This window comes from Rousettus aegyptiacus, unplaced genomic scaffold, assembly GCF_014176215.1.
Source record: "Rousettus aegyptiacus isolate mRouAeg1 unplaced genomic scaffold, mRouAeg1.p scaffold_m13_p_8, whole genome shotgun sequence".
Classification (NCBI taxonomy): Eukaryota; Metazoa; Chordata; class Mammalia; order Chiroptera; family Pteropodidae; genus Rousettus; species Rousettus aegyptiacus.
Genome location: NW_023416311.1, coordinates 42,772,836 through 42,793,696, shown reverse-complemented (window position 1 = coordinate 42,793,696; position 20,861 = coordinate 42,772,836). Strand labels below are relative to the sequence as shown.

The 20,861-nt window shown below is 37.6% G+C and overlaps 1 protein-coding gene across 1 annotated transcript in view; it reads right to left on the bottom strand.

The window, feature by feature from the left end:
- Nucleotides 1-497: 497 nt before the first annotated feature.
- Nucleotides 498-20,861, bottom strand: part of REEP5 (receptor accessory protein 5) — a 34,167-nt gene continuing 13,803 nt past the window's right edge. Inside the window, exons 3-5 of the mRNA XM_016147213.2 lie at nucleotides 17,763-17,901; nucleotides 7,380-7,548; nucleotides 498-2,833 (exon numbers count right to left, since the gene is read on the bottom strand). Coding sequence (XP_016002699.1) covers nucleotides 2,784-2,833; nucleotides 7,380-7,548; nucleotides 17,763-17,901 — 358 coding nt within the window. The 3' untranslated portion in view covers nucleotides 498-2,783. The remainder of the gene's footprint in view (nucleotides 2,834-7,379; nucleotides 7,549-17,762; nucleotides 17,902-20,861) is intronic.

Below are 20,861 nucleotides of genomic sequence, written 5' to 3'. Positions count from 1 at the left end.
GGTGGCTAAAGATCTGAATCATATATATTATTCTAAAAACAGAGATTGTAGACATGTAAAGGCAGATGTAGGAGAGAGCTAACGCACATCCTCTAGCAATGAATGGTTTTAGTAAAATTCTTAAATTTTTGTTCTCAAAACAGAATAATTTGGAGGCACATAAAAGAAGTGTTTACTATATCATAATATATTCAATACACCCCATTTGTCATGAGACTTGTATCTAATGCAATGCAGGGATAGAAAGCAGTGGTTTAGATTTCTTTTAACTCTAGTGCTAATTATTGATTGAAACTTTTTTCGGTTGATATATCTTCTCTAGGGAAAGTCCTTCCTCTGACAGGTAGTATTCACCAGGGGAAAACTACTGGCCAGTGAGGAATGGGATTAATAAACAGCAGTGTTTGAGGTTCATTTATCTGTTATCAGATTTTACATAAATTTTTCTAGATTCGCTTTAAAAGCCCCACCAAATAAAATAAAATATAACACTTCAATGAGATAATGGAATTTTATTTACATCCATTTCCGTTTAATATATCACATCTTCAGGATAGGTGGTAATTTAATTAAAGGCCATGCTTGTTTTCCTCAGGCAGTGGACAGAAGACTCTCCCAAATAGCAGTAATTATTGATCAGAAACCTTTCAAGTAGAGAAAGAATTGCTGTAGAGATTCTGTAACTTTACTTTCCCCTAAAATACCATTCATGTACAAATAAATGCTTGTCTTCTAGCTAGAAACAAGCTCAGTTAGCTTTTCAAATACTCTAACCACGGCAATACATTTACTTGGGAAATCTAAACTGAAGCAGAATTGTTAAAACGCATAATTTCTTGTCTTTAATATGTACACTTTGACTGCCAAAAACAGTAACACATTTCCTCCAGAATGCATTGTTAGGAGAAAGCTATCAGGACAAGTTTGCATTCAGAATGTTTTCTTGCTATAGTTGTTTTTAAACTGATATTAACCTGTAAGTAGTTATGAGCATTAGTAACTTTTATGCCTTCCATTTTACCTGATAATATATTCTGTATACTGACAATCTGATTATATGTTCTGTATGCTAGAAGTTGGCTAATTTTTTCTTTTTTTTTTTTTTTTGCCTCCAATAAAAACATACTTCTTTATAGGGAAAGTAATTTAAATATTCCTAGAAGCACCTTTTCTTTCTTTCTTTCTTTCTTTTTTAAATCCAAGGCTTTTCTCTCAATTATTTGCTTTCTAACATTTTTTTTTTCTTTGTTTACTAAGACTCCTTATGATCGCCACTGTTTTACCCAGGGGAAAAAAAATGCCCTGCTCCATATTACTGTCTCTTATTTTTGATATCTTTATATATATTTTTCCATCATTCAAAAGGAGAACTAATCAGCTTTATTTGCCTTAAAAATATTTTACAGACTGGATATTTAATCTTGATAGTTTTGTTATGCTCTTTAGTCAGTTTTGTCTAATTCAGAAGGATCCTAGCTCAGTTTTTCTAGTCCAGACAAATTGTCAAGGTCACTATAAGCTACTTGGCTGATCAAGCTGGAGACACTGATTTTTAACTTTTTCTCCATACTTAAACTATGTAGTTGTATGCAGTTTATCAAAACAAAGCATAAAGATGAAGGCATTTAAATGGATTACAAATGATTGACTTGCAAACTAGGGAGTCCTCTTGTGTTTGACCTTAAAGGCTAGAGAAAGAAAGTGAAGGCAGTTTTGACTTAACCGCTGCCAACTAAATTACAGGTTATAGCATACTTCCTTTCACTCTCCCAGAACTGCTCTTAGAGCCTGGTGTCATCATTAGCATGTAGTTGCTAGCTAATGATATAAATGACAACATACATATACTCAGAGGTGGGCAAGTCTCTAGAGGTTCCTTAAACTGGTTTAAAGAATGACTGGGAAAGAAGACTAAATACATGTTAGCACTGAAGGTGACACCAGGGGTGGTTTCCATTTTAGCATCTAAAAAACAGATAAATCTAAAGCTTATAAGCAGATTTTTAAAAGGCCACAAGATGGTATCACTAGTTCTACAGGGAACTGGGAGCTGTAGATTACTGACACGTGTGTACATTTCCCCATTTATCACCAAAGTGACTGCTTTACATAGCTGTTCTAGTAGTCAGCTGCTACGATGTTAGGAAAACAACCAGGCCAACTTCCATTCAAGCTCACTTATCACTTAACTATTCATTTAAAATACTACTCGTTCGTATTAATTTTCTGAAGTACTGTTCAGCAAATCACACCAGCACAATGGAACGTTCAGTGTTTGGCAGGTGCTCTCCATGAGCACTATGCATGCTATATAGTCAGTAACATTTCCCTACCTATATGTATGCACAAATACATTAAAAACATTTAATACAAAATTGTACATTACATGAATGTAGAACCTTAAAGAGTATCCTGAAATATAAGTACAGAGAAAATGCATGCAGAGAGGGCCCATTAAAGTACAAAGCCTGTGGGATATCTAATTTTACTTTAATATTTCCTGCAGGATGGTAACATATGTCTTTTTGTACCCAGAGGCAAAATATATTTTCCAAAAAATTTGGACACTGCCCATTGCATTTAATTTAAATTAAAATGCTCCCTATGTATATAGACAGTAAAAGTAAGCAAAACAAACTTATAACACATTCCTTTTTTTAATATATCAAAAACGTTTCCAAGGCAACATTATGTTAAAATGATTATACCACAGTCCCTAATCCAACATCGAGCTCTAATAGGAAGGTACAGAGAGGGCGGGAAAGTTTCCTCCAGTCGGTGGTTTAGGTGCTCTTCTTTTCTTCACCCAGTAAATTCACGGCAGCTTTCTTGGCTGTGGAGAAGAAAGGAAATTTATCAAAGCTATTTGTAATACTGGCTCCGGGCTTAATATAGCTACTAGATAACAACTGTCCTCCCTTATGCGTCAGATTCCTTGGGCATATGGTGTTCCTCTATACAATCAAGAAATTCCTGTTTGTGTCTGGGACCTGTACAATTTCACTATGTCTCAATCAGATGGCAACTAGGCATCTATCTATTCCGTGGCGACAGAAATCAGAGAGTCCTCATTCCCTGAACCCAGAAATGATGGTCTATTTACACACATATTTTTGTTTTCTTATCGTGCTACCATTTCCTCCTATGATGGAAAGTATGCTGCAAGTCTTTGAGTTGGTGAGGAGATACCATGTTCATCGAGAAAGTATTACACATCTGTGGAAGACTAAGCCTTGCCCTTCCTAATTGCTAAGTAGCCTGGAACATGCTGTAGGAACTAGTGTGTGTGACATGGAGGAAGGGAAGGGGTTTTCGGAAGTCTCCAGGGCCTCCTGTGAGATTCCACAACTGGAGCTGTTTTTTGATGGAACCCGAGTCCAGTGATGAGACCCAGGCAGACCCTCCTTGTTCATCAGCGACCTGACAGCTGCTCTCCCTTCATTTAATTACTATTGCTGATCAAAATTAACAATAACAAAAACTGCAGCCTCTCTCCTAACTGGACTTTTGTAAACATTTACTTACTGGAGAATGCAGAGTTTGGAGAAAAGTCTAAAAGATGTCAGCGTGGATATTCCTCCTTAATTTCATTCCTACACCCCTGCTTAGGAATGTATCACATTGTAAAATTGAATTAAAATTGAATCTTAGAATATTGATATCTAAGAGAACCAAGAGGCTAAGAACTGTGGGCAAACTAGACAGAAATGACATTATCAGAGGTTGCTGGTTAGGCTACGGGCAAGGAAAATAGGGGGAAAAAAGTTCTTTAAAAGAAAACTGGTGATCCCAAAGCGGGAGTATGTGAAGGTTACAAGTTATATTTAAAACTGTAGACAAATGTATTGAAGTAGACTGGAGTTCTATGTACAGAAATAGGAGTGCAGAGGAGGGAGAGGTCTGTGAGAGAGAAATGGGGACAGCACATCACTGCTGGGAGGCCAGTGCTGCCTGAGAACCGTCTCCTCTCAGTGGATCTCGCCTCCCGCTGGTCAGGTCGCCTCTCACCGCCCACTTTCCAATTACCATAGCGCTCTAACAACAAAGTTCTCCAACTTCTGAAAACCTTACTGTGCCCTCTGGAACTAAAGACCCATCGCCAGCCAAATCTCTATTGTCAACCACTTCTCCAAATGTTTCCTTTCCTTTCTTGCTTGTCCCTGAGGACACTGCTTTCTCACGTGGTGGCTGGTTTTTTTTTGTTTGTTTTGTTTTCCCCCTTCCATGACCCTAGCGCCACTGAGCCGGTTGTTCTGGTAAGTGTTACCTTTGTTCTTCATTGCCACATTCAGAATCTCATGTCATCAGATTCTATCTTCCTCTAACATTCCTTTTCCCAATCATCTCTGACCCTTGGGCTATGCTGACATTTCTTTTAAGATTTTAGCTCCAAAGTTGTCATCATTCCCTAATACTACTCCTAATTATGAGTGATTTCAGTATTCATGTAGAGTTATGTGATCCTTCCAATATCCTGACCTTAGCTCCTCCCTTCCAATAACCTTCATATTCCATCCTGACTGCTCCTGCCTACCGCAGGCACTCACTCATGATCATGTCATTACCAGTAACTGCAGTCCCTTTACAATCTCAGTGTCAAGCATCCCACTCTCCACCATCATCTATCATTTGTAGCTCACTCCTTCTATTATCCTGCTTCAGAGCTGTTCCCCACCACCTGATCTTATCAACACTGATCTTACCACCTTTTCCACTGTTGGTTACTTCGCTCCTCACCCAGCTTAAATTTCATCGTCAAACATTAATCACGCCTTAGTCCACTCTCACTTCATAGCTCTTACTTAAAAGTAACCCTGATACAACTCTCCAAAACACAGACAAACCAGTTTCACTTTAAATTCATGGACACAAATCCCACGTGAGCCTTTAATAATGCCTGGCAATCGCATGACACTGTCCCGGTCCATTCACTCTCCCACTGTCTTAGAGGGGTCAGCAAATTCCAGCCATACTCAGTGGTTTACATATTGTCTGTAGCTGCTTTCTCTCTGCAATGAAAGAGTTGAGTAGCTGCAACAGAAACCCGATAGCCTGCAAAAACTAAAATATCTTGCTCTTTTTCTGGGGTCAGAAAAGTTTGCCGACCCCAGTCTTAGACAACTATTTCAAACCTTCTCTTCTTTCTATCACTTCTTTCCCTATCCTCTCACTTGACCTTTCCTTCCTACTTTACTGAGAAATTTGAAGGAATCAGAAATTACTTCTATAAGCTCCTGTCATCACATATACTCTGAGTACTCACCAGCATCTTTACCCATAAACCCTGATTTCCCTCCTGTTATTATAAACTCTTCCTGTCCTATGACCAATCCCTCTGTACACTAGAGCCTGTCTCCTCTGTTCTAGTCCAGGACAGACGTCCAGCAATTCACCCCCTCACTTCTATCATTGTCTTGCTCTTCGCTGGATCATTTCCATTAATTTTCAAACATACTTTGTTTTTTCCACCTTAAGGAGAAGAAAAAAAAAAATCCTCAGGACCCTAGTTCTTTCTTCCAGGTATAGCCCCATTCTTCTGTTCTCTGGCAGGAAACTTCTCAAAACAGTTGTCTATATTCTCTCATGCCTTTCCTCCTATTTCTCTCCAATCCATTCCAATCCGGATTTTGCTCCCGCCACTCCACAAAACCTGCTTTGTCAAGATCACCAGTGCCTTCCCCACTGCTGAGTCCAAAGGTCAGTTTTCAGTCCTTATCTTACTTGCCTTGTCTGCAGCACGTGACACAAAGAATCACTCCTTGTTCTTTAAGACACTTTCCTCAGTTGGTCCTAATGATACCATAGTCTCGTGGTTTTCTTGCTACCCTAACTGCCCACTCGTCATCAGTCTGCTTTGCTGTTTGCTTCTCATCTCCCCAATCTCTAAACACTGAAGGCCCCAGGGCTCAGTCCTTAGACCTCTTCTTTTCTAACCACACTCACTTCCTTAGAGATCCCATTCAGTCTATACTGTCTATGTGCTGGTGACCCCCAAGCTGACATCCCCAGCCTAGAACTGTCTCCTGAACTCTTCATGTCTATATCCAACTGGCTGTTTGATTACTCTGTGTAGTTACCTAACAGACACCTCAGAGTTACGTCCAGAACGGAATTCCTTATTTTCCCCCTTCTTAACCTGTTATACCCAGTCTTTCCCAGCATAATGGCAACTTTATCCTTCTATCTGTTCAGGTTAAAAAGCTTGGCCTCGTCCTTGACTCTTCACTCATACTCCATGACTGATCCATAAGCAAATCCTATTGGCTCTACCTTTAAAATCTATCAAGAATCCAATGACTTCTTACCTCCTTCACTACCATCACAAACCAGTCACCATCAGCATCTCCAGCCAGATCACTACAATAGCCTTTTAACTGGTTTCCTGATTTCCTCCCTGGTCCCTTTCAGTCTATTCTTAACACAGTGGCCAAAGTGATACTGTTAAAATACAGAATGGATCATGTTGCTCCTCTGCTCAAAATCCCCCAGTGGTACCCCATCTCACAGAGGAAAAGCCAAAGCCTTTACAATAGCCCATAAGGCATTACATGATCTGTATTCCAGCCTCCACTCCCAACCTCTCTGACCTTGTCTCTTGCTCTCCCTCTAGATGGTTCTCTTCCCACCATACTGTTTCCGCCTCCAGGCTTTTCCTTACACTGTTCCTTCCTTCTGGAGCATTCTTCCCCATGGTTCCCTCCTTTACTACTTGCAAGTCTGATTTGGTATAGCCTTCTTGGTGAGGATTTCCTAAATCACTCTAAAACTGTAACCTTCCTTTCAGCCCATAGCACTATCTTTTTATCTGTTACATTTCCTTCCATGTCACCTGCTGCCTATACCATATAACTTACTTTAAAATTTTATTGTCTATCTCAATAAGATTGTAAGTCATGAGTTCAAGAAGTATGATCTTTTTGGTTCACTGGTTAATCTCCACTGCTATGAACATGCTTGGGACATATTAAGCACCTTGATAAATAAATATTTGTTGAATGAATGAGTCAAGAGAGCTATGACAGAATGCATTCTCTTGGGCCTGTAACAAAGGCAATTTGAACAACATACTAAGCAGTTCGCCCTGAACTGTATTAAAGAGAATGTACGTGAATATAAATACAGATGACTCTCTAAACTCTGCCTACGACATGAAGTCATTCTTCCTAATAAGCTGACTGAATGGTACATTGAATGTGGCATGGAGGAAGAAGCTTGAGAAAAGTAAAGGGCACAGGCAATGTCTTGGTAAAGAAATCCCCAAGTAATCCCGTGATCTGGCCGAGGACAGCTAATGGGACACGAAGGCCAGGAAGCTTCTTATTTGGGCCCAGTGTATCATATCTCCTCTCACATGCTGCACCAAGCTTCTTTGAACTTACCTTCTTTAGCGATGGCATCTGCAGTCTCTTTGGCTTTGTCCTTCAAGTCACTCACCACGTGGTCTACCTGGGACTCGTGCCTCAGGAAGAAAGGACGGATGATGCGCTTGTAGAGCAGTTCGGCCCCGTTGGAGGGGCTCGGGGCCATGCACCACAGCAAGAAGCCACACTGCACAGAAAGAGCCAGCGCGGTTACAGGAGGGCAGTGGGCGTCCCGACACACACACCGCCCACTGCCCACCGCAACTGGGGGCGGCGCTGCCTCTGCTATAGCATTTCCAGTGTTTTCTGTGAGCTACAGGTGGGCCTTTCTTAGATGTAAAAAAAAAAAAAAAACCACGGCAAATAATGAATGGGGTAGTAAGGAAAAGCTGAGACTGAAAAAGAAAGGTAGAACACACCAAGTCCAGACAGCTTAACGTGCTTTTTAACTTGGGCCACTTTTTAGTTTATAGCTATAAGAGGCTTTTATTATTTATAATTCTTTAAATTTTAAATACACAATATTTACCTGCATGTGGAAAGCCCATATGGATAAGCCTAATATCTACGAAGCTTGTTCTTAGTAGGCCTACCTTGGTAAGTTAGTCACATTTATTAATCCTACTATAGAAAAAAATACCCTGGCCATCCTTGAAATCTTCCCGTAGTGGAATCTCAGTTTTTAGTAGATCTTAGCTTTCAAGGAATCTTTACAGTCAGATGAGATGTTCTCTTCTGTCACCTTGAATGTAGATATTATGCCTAACTCTTTCTTTATAGCTCTACTTAGCCACTGAGTATTTAAAAAAAATCAACAAGAATTCTGCTCTAAAAACTTAAACAAAACTTGTCACACACATTCCAGCATCAAAAAACAGGCATTTCCTTGCCCCCCCCAAAAAAACAATTATCACACTATATATCCAAAATAATTTTACTGTTTACACAAATGATAAATAACATTTCAGCACTTCAAGCTGTCTAAGCAGTTTATTCCTATAAGACAATGAGCAACACAGGGAATATTCAGAGTGATATGCTCATTTCCCTAGAAAGTTTAATAAACTACATACTGGGTGGATTTTTTTAGTTTGAGATTCTAACACCCAGCCTAGATGAATCCATAAAAACGGAAGTAATTTCTTGAGATTCCAAATCTACTTTTTACAACTTCTTAACGTAACTACCCTTCAACTTCTTATGTCACAAATTTAACTCTATCGCCTTAGTCCTTGTTATTCCAAACCAAAGACTACATTCAAATAATCAAGAAACTGTACTGCTTTTCTAAGATAGTTCTTTGAACTTGAAATGCACATATTTGTGCCCCGAAGCTCACTCTATCAGTATCATGTTGGCTCTAAGAAATTTGTATTACATACTGAAGTTCTGTTACACTCAAAAAATAAAATGCACGTTTCAACAGATTATTCTCTCTAGATTATATGAACTATAGAATTCTGGAAAAGAAACAGTCATGAATTAGACACGAGCAGGGGGAGCAAGCTTTCAAAAGACAGGTTATCAGACTGGATTCAGAAAGACAAACTATAGCTATGTGCTTCTTACAAGAAACACACAAGACAAAACCAATTAAGAACACTTAAAGGGAAGCCAAAAAAGAACACATAAAGGGATTTTCAGCCCTTTATTTGTATTAGACAAATATCAACTTCCAAAATAGCTCATATGGTAATTTTAGTAGTACATAAATATTACTTAAGGCAAAACAAGCAGAGTGATAAAGAAGGAAAATAAGTCATCAAGAAGATTCACCTGAACCTATATCTTTGATATCAGTAAATTATATATAGCTAAGTATATATGTTTATATAATTTTTATTTTTATAATTATGTATAGCTTCCAAATATAGCTCTGAAATATGTAAAGTCAGAATTACATAAATAGACAAAAGCCACAATTGTACATTTTTATACTTCCATTAGAAATTAATCTATCAGACAAGAAAATAAAACTACAGAAGAGAACCATTTAAAATCTTGATCTCAAGATATATACAGATTTCTCTACCCAACAAGGATTCTAAGAGAATTTTATACTACATTATGTAAAGCAGGGGTTCCCAACCCCTGGCCTCAGACCAGTACTGGTCCGTGACCTGTTAGGAACCAGGCCACACAGCAGGAGGTGAGCAGAGGGCTAGTGAGCAAGCTAAGCTTCCTCTGTATTTGCAGCCGCTCCCTAGTGCTACTAGCATCACCACCTCAGCTATATACTTCAGATCATCGGGCATTAGATTCTCATGGAAGCACTGGTCCCTGGTGCCAAAAAGGCTGGGGACCGCTGAAGAGGATAAGAGAATGTGCTCAGAGAAACTGGGTTCCAATGCTGGTTCTGCTGCTTACTAGGCAAGCCTTGTGCATGTTATTTAATTGCTTAAATCTGTTTTTGACTATAAAATAATTTAGTTGAAATTTTAAAAAGATCTACCTCCTACAGATTTTTAAGAAAATAAGAAACATTTGGAGCACCTGGCATAGTAGAGGCCTTGTCTCTTTCTCAAGAATACTGTCTTCTACCAACATCCATGAAATAGTAGCAAGCTCACGTACTAGCTTTAAGTAAAATCAAATCCCAGAACCAACATACACCCTTTCTTAAACATGTATTTTGTAACTCTTTTTTTTACTACCTGAAATGAAATTCAAAGTAATGATATACACATAATTACAAAAAAAAAAAAAAAAATGATAGTACAGTAGTCCTCCCTTATCCAAGGGGCAAATGTTCTAAGACCCCCAGTGGAGGCCTGAAACCACAGATAACACTGAACCCTTTACATACTGTTTTTTTCCTATACATATATACCTATGATAAAGTTTATACAGTAAGAGGTTAACAACATATAACTAATGATAAAATACAGTGATTATAATATACTGTGATAAAAGATATGCGAATGGTTTTGGGGACTTTATTAAGTAAAATAAGGGTTACTTGAACACAAGGACGGTGATACCACGACAGTCAGTCTGATAATGGAGACAGCTACTAAATCACTGACGGGAGGGTTATTTCTGGCGTGTTTCGTTGAATATTTCTGGACCACGTTTGACTGCTGGTAACTGAAACTGCAGAAAAGGGGGGACTACTGTATTCTAACTGCAATATAAAGGAAAAATACAGTGAAAGTAATTTATAGTAAAATAACATGTAAATGTTCAAGCCAGACTGTACTAAAAAACACCATAAAATACTCTCAAGTAGAATCAGTGACTATAACAGTTAAAATTTCCTCCATATACTCCCAAAAGGTTGAGAATTTCTGGACTAGAAGGACTATACAGCCTGCTTTCCATATCAGAGGACTCGGTCAAAACACAAAACACAAATAATATTTAAGCCAGTCCTCCCTTTACCTCTCCTACCCCTGATGTGTGACAGACTCCAAAACTCATTTACTGAGCATAGCACCAGGAAAACAAAGTTCAGAGTTAGGAAGCAAAAGAGGGGAAAGCATGGCAGTAGGAAGGGGGAGGGCAGAGATGCAAACTAGCCATCTCGTAGTCTCAGTACACGTGCGTCTCCAGTGAGCCCCCGCAGACACACGATGGCAGGGTAAGACCTTCTATGACAGGTCCACACACTTAAATAAGGCAATTTCTTGAACTACCCCTCAGTACCTCAGTAGGTATGTTAGTTCTATGTTTGCTGTTTTCCCAGTGGCTCTGCTCTGATATCCCCTGGGCTTGGCCAGCTATCCTAGTGAATTAGAAGATGTTGCAAGAGAGAACCTTCGTCTCCTGAACCACACGTTTGCATGAACCCCAAATGAAGAACTAAATGACCATAGTTTTCACTGGCTTTAGCTTTCATTTCCTCTGCTTAGATCCAGGTTACAGACAGTAAAAACCAGTTTGGTTTTTAATATCCAAACATTCATACAATGTTCTCCACTGGTTGCTTATATAGGCAACATTACACACACACACACACAAGTTTCAATACAACAATTTAGACAAAATTATATGTAGGAAAAGGAAAAGTTACATTCTTGACAGAACATCAGAATTCCATGTGGACATTTTGAAGAGTATGCAGAGTGTCCACGGAGATGTGCCATGTACTACTGCATGAAAAACAATTGTTTGTTTGTTTGTTTTGGTTTTTTATGTCTGCAGTACCTGGTCTTCCTAGTACTGACCAGGCTCAACACTACTTAGCTTCTGAGATCAGATATTGTGCTTGTTCACGGTGGCATGGCCATAGACCACGAACTGTGGCTCTACTGGGGCACGAACCCAGGACTTTCTGCATGTAAAGCAGACTTGCTAATTGCTACACTGTGGAACCACATCAGAAAAGCAACAGTTTCTTACCAACTATATTAACTACAGACGGCCCCTGACTTACAGTGGTTCAGCTTACAAGTTTTTAACTTTACAACAGTGCAAGAGCACAATACGCATTCAGTAGAGGTCAGCTATGATGTTTGGTAGGTTAGGTGTATTAAATGCATTTCAGCGTACAGTATTTTCAACTTACAATGGGCTTATCAAAACGTAATCCCATCATAAGGAGCATCTGGATTTGGACAGCGGGAAGTGTTTTTAGCATCTAACATCCTAATATGATATTTGTTACATAAATACAGAGAGGTGTCTTGCTGTGTTTTATTAATATTTAGGAAAGTGATATGGCGTTTAAGATTGACATGTAATAAAATTTAATTCTTACCATGTAAAATTGCAACAAATAGTCTCCTGGCTGGTATTCCTATGTAGAATATGTGATTTTCAGGAATGGATTATTGATGTAGAGACAGATGTTCATATTATAACCACAGGGATCAAGGTGAATGGAAATAACTCACTGGATTAAGAATCAAGAGAGCTGGTATCTGTTTTATGACTTTAAATAAATCATCCCCTCTAAGAATTCATTTTTTCTTCTGCAGGACTTTAGAAAAGTCATAAATTAATATACTTGAAGAAAGTATACAAGACAGTAGTAGTATTACCAACTTCTTACTGTTGTTGAAAATCTCTGAATTATCATCTACCTATGTAGACATCAACCCTTTAGCAACCTATAAAAGCTGTTCCATTCACTTTTTCTGTATAAATTAAGGCAAGACTACCAGACAGCACCAGAGCCAAGTGTCTATATATTTTCGCATCTCTCCCACGCGATTACTTTGTAAGCTATACTCCAGACTGTTAATTTAGTTTTTTCCTGTAACCTCTGGCTATTGTCTTGAGATAGTAAAATAATTACTGCTCTCTACCTACATCCTTAGCATTTTCCAGGTCTCCAATGAAATAATGTTCTTATATTAAAAATAAAGTTAATTACTATTCAACTCTCAAGGTGATATTCAGCTGCCAAATTTTACAACTTCCTTTTTAAAAAATCTCTGTAACTGTTCTACAGCTTAGGAGTACCCTGAGCTACACAGTTCTTGCCATCCTTTTAATCAAGCTGCCTTCAAAGTGCCAGGTGACGATACTCCCTCAAAAAAACACGAGCCCACTCCCTCACTGCAGTTCAAAAAGTCCATGTTATTTGAACTGAACTCTTGGCACTATTAGCACTGACACACTAAATCTTTAAATTACAAATTATAACAGGACAGATAATTCTGTCTGTGATTCAAATGCTGTCATCATACAATTTTCCCCTAGAAGGGGTATCTCCAAGGTAGGGATGTGTTTAATATGCACTTTGGGACTAGCCTGGTCAGAACCGAGAGTTAATGTCAGAAAAAAATATATTTCAACATTAACCTCTTGATATGCTGCAATCACTTGATCAGAAACATAAATCTTCAATGTGATATACACATGATCTATTATTGAATTTTACACTAGAAACCTATCTGACTTTATTAAGCAATGCCACTCCAATAATTTTTAAAAACCCATAAATCTCAGGAAGCCTTTCCAGTGTAGTTACAAAACTAGTGATGGGCTAAAGTTAAAACACTGCTCAGAATGCACAAACAAAAGTTTAAAACAAACATGTGAAGGGGGTGATTTCTCTATCTTTTTTGCCAACTACAAAATTAAGTAGAGAAATGTTATGCTCTGTCAATAGGTGAAACAGATCCAGATAGGTGACAGTCTGGATAAGGACTTAAACTTGCTCCAGTTTATTCAAACTTGTTTTAAAAATAAATCTAAAATATCTGCTGAATAATGGAATGAGTATATGCTATTTTCATTATCAGAGAAAAAGGGGATTTTACATTTTACATTTATTTTTAAACCCTTCTGTTCAGCTCAGGATCCAATGTTTCTCATTCAATCCATTGTATGTGATCTTCTCAACTCACTTTTGATATCAAACCACTAGTCCCTCTTATTTACTTCTAATTTATAGGCTGCTTTAGAAAAATGAAAAACCATACAAAACCACCAATAGTAATTCTGCAAAAGATAAAATATTAAAACACATTCTTATTTGCAGGCCTTTTTTTTACCCTCCCATACAAAACTACCAATAGTAATTCTGCAAAAGATAAAATATTAAAACACATTCTTATTTGCAGGCCTTTTTTTTACCCTCCCATACAATCACCATAGGTAAGATCTAGGCTACTCCTCGACCTGGGATACTCTCCCTTAAAACGACTCCTACAGACTCTAACTCAGAGACTTATTCTCAGTCCGTTCATTGAAGCCACTCAAAATATGCTACTAATGCAGGTAGAAAGCATTTAGATTGACAGCATAATCAATTTTAAATCATTTCAAGTGTATTATCTACTTGGAACATATGCAGCAAATTCACTCTCATTGTCATACAGCAAATGGTTACTAATGGACGCACATTCACTTTACTATTAGGAAAGAAAATTTGCTGCCAAACACTTTTTGAAATGTATTTCAAAACAAAATATAAATGATTTAATGATTATCTCTTATTTTGGATCCTCTTTCCTCCTCTTCCATTAGCAGAGGTGACCAGGAGCGGGCTGAATAGAAGTCAGCCTTGCTCATGTTTCAGACGTTTGAGGTCAGATACCGGCCTGATGGTTCTGCTGACAAGATACCGTCCACTGCAACAAGCAGGTGGGCTCAAGGCAGAGGCCAAGTTTCTTTCCAGTAGAGAGAGTATTGTGATGTCACTACCATCAGATGGATCTTATTAAGGGGTTCGAAATTATTTGAAGTTTAAAATATAGGAATCCAAATTAAAGATTATAAAAACATTTTAATAAGTGCTAAATGTCTTTGAATAACAGAAACAGAAACTATCCAGCAAGCTCTGAAATCTTAAATCTTCCAACAGACCAATTTTTTCCATTTGTTTCACAAGGAAAATTCTTCAGCTATCTTATGAGGCCTTCTGTGGTAATGTCATTCAGAAGTAAAAAGATATAATGAGCATGTTTTCATTTAAAATTTTAAACTATTTAGCTTCTTGTTTTTATTTTTACCATGAATGATGTCATACTGTATGTAACATTCTATACTTTATATAATTTTTAAATATTTCTATATCTGAACATATGAATCATTTCATTCCCCTTAAATGGATGTACTATTAATTCATTTAACCATTTACCTGCTGATGGACACTTCAGTTGTTTATCATTTTTAGTTATAACCAACAATGCTGTAATAAATATCTTTATACAGCTCTCTTATGCAGATTGAATATCTCCTTAGGATATATACTTAAGAACTGCTAGGAAGAAAATTTTCAATTTGACAAGAAACTGTCAAAAGGTCCCTTAAAAGGCCATTCCAATTTATACCATGACACCACCACCACACATCCATTGTCCAATATATTCACCAAAACCAGACAATAGTAATCTTTTAAATATCGGTCAATTAAATAAGCATAATATGATACTTCACAATTTTAACTATCATTTCCCAGGTCACTAGTGAGATGTTAACTGACTACTCATATTTTTCTCTTCTGGAAAATGTCTATAATTTTTGTCCATTTTCTTTTACTTGTAAACATTTTTTTTACATATTCTGTATACTAATTCCATTTACAACATTGTTGTAAATGTTGTAAATATGTCCCTCTAGTCTGTTATTATTTTAACTTGGTTTATGTTGCCCATTGTTGCATAGACATTTAATTTTTAAAAATTTCATTTAGTCAAATTTATCAAATCGTTTTCTTTGTGACTTTTATGCTTTGTCTTGGCTTCATACCTCCAAGATAAAAAATTACCTTATACTTTTGTCTAAAACAAAGGTTTTGGCATAGAAGTCCTGTCCTTGTATGGCACTGAGGAAAACAGATGGGGACTAAGTTGCCAGAGCAGTTCCTTCTCAATACCTCCTGCTCCAACCCCTACAGATGTGAATTACAATTTAACAGTATCTCCTTCTAATACTGTTTGGGGAGCAAAGGGTGACACCTAGACCTGAAGACCTGTTTTGTGAGGGAACAGTGATTAACTGTGGTTCCTCAGCTGCCTGGGGCTCCCCACCCTAGAACTCATCCAGCCCTACCAAGAGCTTATTAGGACTGGCATAAATTGGGGTGTGGCCTTTCTCCCAGTTCCCAACAGAGTAGCTGATAATCCTGGAGGAAAACGGGCTTAGAGGCGAAAATAAGAAGGTATTTGAAAAATACAACCATTTCAATAGAAAGACAACACAATTAACATGGATCCTGTCAGCAGCAGAAATATTAGAACTGAATGACCAAGAATTTTAAATTGGATTGCTAACTATATTTTTTAAATGTACAGCAATATGAAACAAACAACAAAAAATAGGAAAGAGCAAATCAATAATATTAGGTATGAAAAATATAATAGTTCAGATAAGGAACACAATGTATAACATAAATAGCAGAATGGAACAAACTTGAAAATTAGAAGATGAGATTGAGAAAATCTCCCAGAAGGAAAATATAAATAGATTTGTAAAACAGCTAAAACCAGAGAACAAGAAACAATATATCCACAATTACCTAGAAATAAAAATTGAGATAATATCAACATGGTGGTGGTTGCAGTGAGGGAGACCAAAGAATGAGAGAGCTTCTGTATCTAATTTCTTAAATCTAAATTTTTTTAGATAAAAGTTTTAAAAAGGAAGTAGAAATGTAGAAAAAGTAAGACAAATTGAAACAATAAGGACATGAGACATAGGTCTGAATATATAAATAAGAAAACAATGATTAGTTCTAGGGGAAATAAAAAACTGCAAGAATACTACATGTACATCAGATGCATACCATATGGCCCAACTAAATAGTATTTACAAAGTAATTGTAATGTAAGTGGTGAATGTTCTCCTAACCAAAATTATGATACAGACACCTGAGGAAGATGGGGATGTGGGAAGGCTGCATGTGTGTGGCCGGGATGAGAGAGAGAAGAGAGCCAAATCTTCATCTTCCAGTGGGAATCAAGAGCTAAAGCATAAAATGGGAAAACTAAGACGACTAAACAAGAATGTTACTTAGACACAGAGCAAAACAATCTGCCATAAATGAAGGGATAGTGGTTGCTTTTAAGGAAGACAATACGTGGAGCACAGGGATGCAGAACTGCTATTCTTCAAAAATCTTATAGAACTATTTGAGTCTTTAAACTATATGATGCAAAAATTTTATTAAAACAAAAACTTAAGGCTATGAAGGGAAAGAGGAGGGCCTAGAATTCGTAAGGGCTGGACACACCACCCTCCCCAGCTTGGGAAGCCTGGCCCTGGGGACCAGACTGTTTACATCCTGCGCAACTAACAGGAAGCAGGGCCACTTCCATGGAAGACACTTGTCCCATTTAGGGAGAAAGAACCACTCTATTAAAAGGTGTGAACTTTCTTATTCTTATTAACCCCTGGTGCAAATCTGGAGTCAATACAGGCCGCATTGGGAATGAGTTTCAACTTCCTACTCCTTTTCCACACAGGGTGGTAAAGGGGCCATTCCTCTGCCAAATGAGGTGTGTCAGGCTGCACCTGCCAGCTATTAAAATGACTTCCTCAGAGAGCCAATTTCACGTTTTTCCTCCCAACCTATATGAGAAATAATGGGGTATGGCCTTCATCACTACAGAAATAATGATCCCGCTCCCCATCTTGAATAATCAGTGGCCTGCCAACATTTGCAATGCCTTCTACATGAAATGTAGATAATACTGCATGAAGATAAGATCTTGGCAAATAGCAGTGTTTGTGCTAGGTCTTAGTATTTCCATCTTCTATCATTATCAAACACTTCTTAAACATACTATTGCTTTGGCTGTTTCCAAGACAGCACACAAAAAAATGTTAGACATGTTGAATCTTGTCTTTCTGTTTATATGATATGAGGCAGAGCCACAGATATCCAACACTCAAGCATTCGTTTCTATTCTTTGTTTATTGGTCCTGACATGGAGTTTATTTTAGGGGTAGGGAGCAAATCAAATACATAGATGGAAGGAAACAGCTGTTCAGGAACAGCCAACATACCTTTAACATGTAGTAGAAAGGGAACCATGACAGGAAGAGGTCAGAGAAGAATTCGGCAATGCTGAACACACCGTACACCACCCAGTAGGTGAGCCACTGGGTGTCGTCTTCTTTGTTCGGACTCTCTATGGCTTTAATTCTGAAGGGCAACACAAAAGCAAGCATATCATGTAGTAAGACGTCAATGAAACATATTCAAACATTACAGTTTCACAGCCTGCCCTCCAACAGCAACTGAGAAACTCAGGAAAATGTATGCGGTGTGTCACTATACACAGAAAACAATGTGGAGATATCAGATCAAGTCATTATAACGACATGTTCCAGTCATCTTCTGGTCACCAGGGAAACAAGCACCAGCTGTCACCTCAATCTCCACCCTGCTCAGCCTCCACCTGGCCCCCAGGAGATGCCGCCAATGACTGGGAACCTGGGGAACTCCCACTCCCCTGGATTCCCGCCATCAGGGATATATCAAGAGCTGTCTCATGGTAACTCAATTCTCATGCACCTTTAATAACTGAGATACATCATGGTGAGTAGGAATTTACATAAAGGAACTTCTGGAACACAGTACAGGCACTGCCCAAAGTCCATAACATACTTCTTAACAAAGAGATGAAAACAAAAAATCATGGTGTCCATGTTGTTCTGTCATTATGCAATCCTCAAACTATGGTCTTTCCTCCCCTTGCCAGTCAACAACATGATTTTCTCAGTATCGACTACTTCTCAAACAAAATTCATTCTAAAAATGAAGAGAAATAAATTTAAAATAATCTTCTTTTACGCTTTTTTTTATTACCGTCCCCTACTCCGTCTCCTTTGGTAACCATCAGCTGTTCTCTATGGGCCTGTTTCTATTTTGTTTATTCACTTATTTTGTTTTTTTTAGATTCCACATGTAAGTGAGATAATATGGTATTTGTCTTTGTCTGATTTATTTCACTCAGCATAATAGCCTCTAGGTCCATCCATGTTGTGGCAAATGGCAAGATTTCATTCTTTTTTATGGCTGAATACTACTCCATTGTGTATATATACCACATCTTCTTTATCTATTCATCTGTTGATGAATATCCAGGTTGCTTCCATATCTTGGCTATTACTAGTAATGCCGCAATAAACATAGGGGCACAAATACCTTTTTGAATTCGTGTTTTTGTTTTCTTCAGATAAATACCCTGAATTGGAACTGCTGGGTCATAAGGTAGTTTTATTTTTAATTTTTGAGGAACCTCCAAACTATTTTCCATAGTGGGTGTACCAACTTGCAATCCCACCAACAGTGCACAAAGGTTCCCTTTTCTCCACATCCTCACCAGCTCTTGTTATTTGTTAGTTTATTGATATCCATTCCGACAGGTATGATTTTAATTTGCATTTCCCTGATGATTAGTGACATTGAGCAACCTCTCATATGCCTTCCATCTGTTTGTCTTCTTGGAAGAAAGGTCTTTTCAGGTCCTGTACCCATTTCCAATTGGACTGTTTGTTTTTTTTGGAGTTAATTTGTATGAGTTCTTTATATACTTTGGATATTAACTCTTCATCAGATGTATAATTTGTAGATATCGTCTCCCATTCAGTAGGTTGTCTTTTAGTTTTGTTGGTTTCCTTTGCTGTGCAAAACTTTTCAGCTTGATGTAGTCCCATTCACTTAATTTATTTTTTTCTTTTGTTTCCTTTGCTCGAGGAGATAAATCAAAACGATATTGCTAAGAGTTTACTGTGTTTTCTTCTAGGAGTTTTGCGGTTTCAAGTCTAACATGTAAGTGTTTACTCCATTTTGTGTTTATTTTTGTATATGGTGTAAGAAAGTGGTCTAGGTTCATTGTTTTACGTGTTATCTGTCTAGCTGTGCCAACACCACTTATTGAAGAGACTTTACCCCCACTGTATTCCTTGCCTCTTTTGTCATAAGATTAACTGACCATATAAATGATGATTTATTTCTGGGCTCTCTATTCTATTCCATTCATCCATATATGTTTTAATGCCAGTACCATACTGTTTTTATTATCACAGCTTCGTGGTACAGTTTGATTATCAGGGAGCATGATACTTCCCACCTTGTTCTTTGTCAAGATTTCTTTGGCTATTTGGGGGTGTTCTGTGGTTCCATATAAATTTTAGGATTAGCTGTTCTAATAAAAAACAATCATCTTTTACTTCTGAAACACAGAAATTTCTTCCAGTCCTAGGAATCTCTTTATTCTAAATCTAAATTCCATAATTTTTAAAATCCTATCCTAACATATGCCTGGGTATTTATAACTGAGCTGGACTAAAACAGTAAACTAGAAGAAATATGAATCTTGTTTAGCCCATGATATGGGTTAAGTATTGAAAATACATTGACTACTTGGTAAAATGGGTTCCCCAAAGAGACAGGCTGCTGGATCATGCTGAGTCACTCACTAAGAAAGACTCTGAAGTAATTAGAAACAGCAATGGGTGAATATGTGTGTGTGCGTGCATGCGTGCATGAGTGTTTTAGGAAAATAACCAAGAGGAGGGGAGCTGAATAAGATGACTGTTACTGACATAAGGAAGAGAAAGAGAAGAGGAAGTGATGAAATGAATGTTGCTTTGATATCAAGACTGGGCAAAAGTTTTTCACTTTAGATACAAGAATCATATAAAATGAATTTAAGAGAGTTGATTATAAAATAATGGCTTATGAGATGTAGACTACATTTATGTTTTAGCTTTCCTCAGATAGAGCTAATATAAGACCAAAGAAAAGGTGTAGGCAAGCGTGTTAACCAAAGAACACTACAATGTAAACAGTACACTGTTTACACTTAAGTTTTTTTTCCTCCGAGCTTTTATTAGAGTATGGTTTAACACACATGGTCTAGTAAACACACATATCCACTTATAAACTGCTAAGCATTTCATGAAATCATTCTAAATCTGATATCTTCAATTCCATTCTATCATTATTTTTTAAGATAGTACTCAAGATCTACGTAGATTCAAAAATAGAAAAACTACCCTAACATTTCAAATTCAGAGCTTCAAGGAACAATAACAAAAAATATGGTTAGTTCCTTAACTTATCAATAACGTGAATTCAAGTTTCCATGTTAATAT